The sequence below is a fragment of the Silurus meridionalis genome, chromosome 4, assembly GCF_014805685.1.
Source record: "Silurus meridionalis isolate SWU-2019-XX chromosome 4, ASM1480568v1, whole genome shotgun sequence".
In the NCBI taxonomy this organism is placed as follows: Eukaryota; Metazoa; Chordata; class Actinopteri; order Siluriformes; family Siluridae; genus Silurus; species Silurus meridionalis.
The window spans coordinates 20,699,504-20,706,444 of NC_060887.1; the positions used below are offsets into that span (position 1 = coordinate 20,699,504).

General features: G+C 42.7%; 1 protein-coding gene across 1 annotated transcript in view; it reads left to right on the forward strand.

The window, feature by feature from the left end:
- The window catches only part of snrka (SNF related kinase a), a 36,105-nt gene extending 30,925 nt beyond the window's left edge, over positions 1 to 5,180 (forward strand). The window contains 3 exon segments of the mRNA XM_046847464.1: positions 506 to 640; positions 1,764 to 2,240; positions 2,242 to 5,180. Of these exon segments, the coding sequence (XP_046703420.1) occupies positions 506 to 640; positions 1,764 to 2,240; positions 2,242 to 3,073 (1,444 nt within the window). The 3' untranslated portion in view covers positions 3,074 to 5,180.
- Positions 5,181 to 6,941: the final 1,761 nt, after the last annotated feature.

Below are 6,941 nucleotides of genomic sequence, written 5' to 3' on the forward strand. Positions count from 1 at the left end.
TTAGAAGACATTTTTGTTTTGGTTTTATAACCTATCAATCTATTATACAGCAACTAATGACAAAGGTCAAGGCAGTATCTAGACTGTGGCAGTTCTTTGCAGAGAAAACTGGGATTTTTTCTCCCACCACTTTGTGGTAGAGCTCTTAGCTCTTAATAAAACGGCCCTGTTTAGTGGCTGCTGTTTGTTCATTATCATGTAATCCCTGAGAAGCTGAGAGGAGGGACTGCAAATATGCCACGGCCCGCACTAAGCACTGGAACAGCGCTGAGGACACGCCAGCTTCATTACATCTGCATTAAAAAGGCTCACAGAAATCAGTGCTATATTTAGTCAGGCGTATTTGAGCAGAACATAAGATGTAAAACCACCTGATCAGGGGCTGCTATCCTCTTTTGATGTCTTTATAGAGTGCTTCCTGGCCTAGGACTTAATCTAAAAGTTCAGTGCTTTTTCTTTTGTTTCATTTTCTATCTTTTAAAGTGCATATTCTTTGCCTCCCTAGAGCCCTAGAAACGAACAAGTACAACCACATCACGGCTACCTACTTCCTGCTGGCAGAACGGATCCTCCGGGAGAAGCAGGAGAAGGAGGTGCAGCCCCGATCCTCCAGCCCCAGCAACATCAAAGCCCATTTCAGGTACAGCCAATGGCCTTTTTTGGCACTGCTTTGCCTAAGGGCCACCCTGTAACTTCATTGCAACTGAGTACAGACTCCTCGAAAGCCTTGGACTGCTATCTCTTTCAGCTGTAATGCTCTCACAAACTGCCCAAGCGTTCTATTCCTGTTTTTTACATCATGGTTTAATTTCTGAAATGACTAAGAGTAAATCCAGAGCAAGGTTTGAAAGTGCACCTGTGCAATATCTTGATAGCTATGGTCTAATTGCTGGCACACATTTACCCCCAGATACCCTCTCCAGGGAATAGGATTCAGTTACGCCTTCCTTTCGAGAGATTGATTCTGTTGTATGTCAGAATTTGTCTCTTAATGTGCAATGAGGACAGACAGCACATTTCTGTTTGGTGTGCTGTGCAGGACTGATAAATGTGTTAGAGGGCTGTAAAATTGGTTTGAACTGACCTAGAAAAACATAGGTACTGCTTTCTGTCTGGATGGATATGAGAAAAGAACTGAATAACAAATATTTATTTATTAAGACTATTTTAGTTTACATCTACAGATCGTTTACTCTGAAATGTGAAGGATGGTAAATATTGGACTGGTACAGAAACATACAGGTTCTAGGCTGAGATACAAAAACACAAGACCTTTTGTGTGGATGAGTTCTTGATGATTGGTCCCCCTCCTGATGTGTTTATGAAAACTTAAGAACATGAACGCAACTGAGAGCTGCAGGGAATATAAGTATGACACTGTTGGGACACTGTGGATACAAACCCATTACAACGCACCTCTTTATTCACCACTGAGGCAAAAAATAGGACAGTAAGCCTCCAAGTGTTAAAGTGATCCACCATGACTCTCAATTCACTGAAACGCTTGCAGGGCAAATCAGCTCTGCCTGTTGCTAAATACCGTCTCTCTTTTTTTTTTCTTCACTGGTGTGCTTGTGCATTTTATTCTTCTTCTTCTTTTTTTTTTTTTTGTGTGTGTGTTTTAAGCATAGCTAGATTTTACTGCAAGTTACACATTATAGATTTCATAAAAGTAGCATGTTCAACTCAGAAAGCATGTTGTCATGGATGTGCACCTCTGTGGCTCATGGTTTAAATCTTTTGCTTATTTCTTTTTTTTATAGGCAGTCATGGCCGACTAAAAACGATGTGCACCAGGACATCGAGGACAGCCTGGCGGCGTCCTCCATCTCGCACGCAGGGGGGCCACAGTCTCCAGCCCGAAGCACTGAGAACCTGCTGAATGGTCACCGTAACAAAGGGCTGCTGGATCTGAGCCGCCGGGAGGAAAGCAGCGAGGCCTGTAGCACTGCCGTTTATCCTGGCCAGTTGACCTCTCTCACCCAAGGCCCCCTAAAACCCAGCAGCACAGCTTCCCCTGCCTCAGCCTCAGCCAAGCAGCGAACATGTCTTTTCCGTGTGGAGGAGGATGAGGAGGAAGAGGAAGAGCAGGAGCAGGCACCACTCCCCACGCAGGTGATTTTACGGCGAAAGCCGCCGTCTGTCACTAACCGGCTGACCTCCCGGAAGAGCGCACCGGTGCTCAACCAGATATTTGAAGAGGAAGGCGAGTCTGATGACGATGACTTTAACATGAACGAGTCTGCCACCCAAGATGAGCCGCCTCAAGATGAACATTGCATCACCCGGTACTGCATCTAAGCGCTACAACCGGCGCAAGAGCCAGGGCCGTGGCTCCAGCTGCTCCAGCTCAGAGACCAGCGACGACGACTCAGAGAGCCACCGCCGCCGCCTCGATAAAGAGTCAGGCTTCACGTACTGGCACCGCAGGGACAGCAGTGAAGGCCCACCAGGTAATTCAGGGGGCAACGGAGGGGGTGGCAGTAGCGGTGGGCAGAGCAAACCTCCAGGAGAGGGTAACTCTGGACCAGACAGGGGGAGCAGTAATGGTGGAAGTGGTGGAAGTGGAAACACAGGAGAGGGAGGGGGTTCTAAAGGACAGGGAAGCCCTTCCAGCTGCTCCAGTGGCAGCAGCAACCCTACCTCGGGCTCTACACGCACTGCAGCCCGGAGCACAGGAGAACTGATGGAGAGCCTAAAGCTCATGAGTCTCTGTTTAAGCTCCCAGTTGCAGCATCGACGAGCAGGAGGAGGAGGACGCTTCATCATGGATCCGCAGAGTCTCTCTAGTGTAAGAGTGCAGGAAAAGTCCTCGTGGAAGATGTGCATCGGCTCCAACAGCAGCCTGGAAAAGACTCTGAATGTGGGCGGCGGGTTAATGGACCGTTACCCGGACCAAACGGCAGCCATGCTGAATGAGCTGGCACTGGCCAAGGAGAACAACCTGAACTTGAAAGCAAACGTGCTGCAGCTACCTCTGTGTGAGAAAACAATTTCAGTAAACATCCAGAGGAGCCCCAGGGACGGGCTGCTTTGTACATCGGCCCAGGCCAGCTGCTGCCAGGTCATATGATGGTGGATCACATGACCAGACTTCATAGTGCTCCTACCGCTGTATTTGTAGCATAATGATTTGAAAACTCCTGTAGCTTTGTGTGATCTTCCCCAACCTTCTGTCGTCTTAATCATTCTTACAACTTATTTATTTTTATCTCAATCTGTTTGGTTTTATGAGGTGCACACATGCTAGATTGGTTTCTGCCTCCTTGCGGGGTTGTCCTGTTTAGTCGCCCTTACTGTTTTACATTTCCTTTCCATCTCATTGGTGATGTATATTTCTTTCCACCATCTCCTCAACTGAAAAACTCTTAAGATGGTTTACATGGTTTGGTTTCGGCCAGTCAAACAGAACTGTAGATTTTTATTTAATGATAAAGTGGAATATTTAATAAAGATAATTAAATATGACCAAAAGTGTGACAGAGTAGCACCTGGAAGGTCGTACGAGCACTTACAAACTTAAGACTTAATGAGTGCTACCAAAAAAAAAAAAACCCCAGCTCATGTCATAAATGCAGCTCATTAGAAGGAAACTAGCATTCTGTTCTAATTAATGTAATGTATGTTTCTGATGTCTTAATTTAAAACAATTTCCACAGAAAATCAGTTCTTCATTGAATTATGCATTTTACTTTCTAATCCTGGTTTAACTAACCACACATTAAATTACCTTTTATATATATATATATATATAACAAATAAATATTATTAGCAACACTTAAAATGTCAGTGTTCTTAAAAATTCTGTTGAACAATCACATTTTCCTCAAGTCAAACAGGAAATTAGTCAGCAAATTAGCGTATTTTTATTCTGAGAATTGCGTATCCATAAATCGTAGAGTTTGACTTGATGATGATTATATGAAGGGTTTTCTTTTTTCCCCCCAGATAAGCCCCGTTTTCAACATAGCCTTAAGGTAAAGCAATCGAAGAAAACAAATCCGTATGATATGCTGTTCATCATCTGTGCAAATTCAGCAGCCAATTTTTTTTAATCCAAAATGCCAATGTCCAGATAATGAAGAGAGTTCTTGTAGGGCATCGAGGACATACAGGACTGTTAACACACACTAGAGATGGCTGGAGCTTTGCTGCATTAACCATATTGATCCTTAAGGAAATCATTAACAATATTCCACAGGTTGGTCATGTCTTTAGTCCAAGTTTAGCTGGCTGGTTTCAAGACCTTAATAATAATAGGAAATGAATTCCTAGATACTGCTGAGCTCCAGATCCCAGTCCAACTGTTCTGACCTCACTCACTTTGTCAAACACTTCAGTTACTGTAACTACCAGTCTCCAATAAGACTGGCCTCAGATGCCTATAGGGTATGTAAATAAGTTTTTAAAATTTTATTTTCTTTTATGTTTTTTAAAGGACTGCTGATTTTATGTGCCATGTTAAACACAGGCTTTCGAGTGAAAGCAGTGCTGATTTGTTACCTGGCTCTAATTCCCATTTACAGCGGAAGACATAACGAGAGCTCTCATTCAGGCAATAGATAATAAAGGAACCGGCTTTTGAAAGACCATCTATAATCCTGTGTGAAGAGCTGTACAGAGTCCAGGCTGAAGCAGAGAGAGCTGTAGAAGCTGAGGCTTTTAAGGGCATTGGCAATAAGCTATAAGTTGCAGCTATTTGTAAATATACATTTTTTTTTTTTCTTTTTTTCTTTTTAAACTACAAGGTCTGTAAATAAAGGTGTAAATACAGTGCACACTCTGTAAAAGCGCAGCGTCAGCCGTCTGGTTCATAGCTGTAATATAGCTTTACTAGTCGTGAGTGTCTCCAGTAAACTAAGCAATGTTGAAAAAGAAAACAGTGCTATATTCATGATGTTGGTCTCAGACTCTGTCCTGCGATGATGTAAAACAGGTAAAATGATAATGTGCATGTGTTGAACGTTCAACATAACTGATCAATGGACATGGAAAGGTAAAACAACAACAAAGAACTGCCACAAAATGTTACTGGACCAAAATTGTGTACTGACTTCTAAAGAAAAACAACAGCAAAGAAGCAAAATGATTTAATGTTCTGTTGTTGAAACTTGTCCTCACAAGTTATATATAGTTATGGTAATGTCCAAAAATTAAATGTTGTGGAAGATGTCTTTAAATTTGGGCTTTGTTTGTGTTTTCTTCTTCATGCAGTATGGACCAATGTGTTCCAGCAGCAGTGTTCATTGAGATCCGCATTGACTTTAGAACATTATCTGTGCCGAACTAGATCATTTATTTTTTAAATATTTACATTTTTGTTCCAACACTAGTTTCCAAATTGTTTTTGGTTAGGAAGCAGCAGTTACACTTGAATCTACATGAGTATAACAGGGCACGCATGCTGCCAGACTGGATCTTCTCAAAATGCTGCAGCAATGCTTCAATATCTGGAGTTGCAAAGAAGCAGGAGTTGTAAAGACAAAAGAAGATTTACATCACATTTCATCTCTTCACCGTGAATATCAGCCCATCTAAATATCTTGTTTCTTTTAGATTATTGTATTTCTCCTCCTCTTCTTTATGTTTACTCTGTCTGTAGGAGCTACTTTTAGCCTTTATGATTATTGTATGAAAGTGTCGCCTGAAGGTTTTCTGCTTCCTGCGGCCGGGCACGACGCTCCTGCTGTGAGAGTTCAGCCATGGCACATTCAGTGCATAGAGAGAAGTGAAACATGATGTGATGTGGCAGCTTTTGAAACGCTGCTGTTGAAATGTTTCCTATACTGATTTACTACCAGCGGCTGCTGCCAGATTTCTCGAGTGTCCCAGTGCCTTCCAAGGCCATCCGAAATTTGGACGCGTGTATGCTGTGTGTTCCACCTTGTCCCTGTTCCCACGGAGTATATTAAATAAATTAATGCTGGGAGGCGGGGATGAGCTCTGCCCTACTTAACACCACCCTGCTCTTTTCGATGCTCTTTCACACTGTCCCGTACTGTGGCCATTGAACCGCAAGTCTGAGTGTCAACAGTCAGGCTTCAGGCTGTCATTTGGTTCCTCAGACGGAGCACTGCATTACTTTCGAGTTGTATAAGACATGCACCTTAAAGTTCCTTATGCCTACACATAAATAACTAACGATGGCTCATTTCAAACACCTTTAAGAGCATGCAAATACAGGTGGTATGGGAATCGTGGTATAAATTCCCCATGTAATAAGTAGGGCAACACAGCTAGTAGGTACAGAAGTCCTAAGAGGTCATGCATTTTATTATTATTTTTATCATTTCATTTTCTCAATCTTCCCCACATGCCTGCACCGGTGTAATGGTTATCCATGTTGCTGCATTTAGAACATTCCTCCTGATTGGTGCTTAATTTTTCTGTGTATTTGGCCACATGTGCTAGAGGCTGCGTTATGGATAATAACCATAAACGTTTGTGCCAGTGGGCATGTGTGTGTGTAGAAAATAAGTCGTAATCATGAGAAAAATTGTCATGCCCTTCTAAGACTTCCATAACTCCTGCCTACACACTTCCAGTAAATAACATGAGTTGAATGGATGTACGCTCATCTGCCACTTTAATAGGAACACCTGCACTTTCAGGGAGCTTTTTCATTAGGAATGAAATAAGGAACAACTTATTGGCTCATGCTAATTGTTGATGGACAGACTGAGTATTTTTCAGATTGAGAAACTGCTAATATTCTGGGATTTTCACACACATCAGTGTGTACAGGCTTCACAAAAAGGTGCAGAAACAACAACCACCACAAAAACAACATGCAGTGAGCAGACGTTTTGTGGGTGGAAATGCCTTGTTAACAAGAGAAGTACGAGGAAAATGACCAAAACTGGTTTGAGCTGAACGGGAAGTCTACTGGAACTCTTTACAAGCATGCTGAGGAGAAAAGCACATCAATGAATGCACAACAC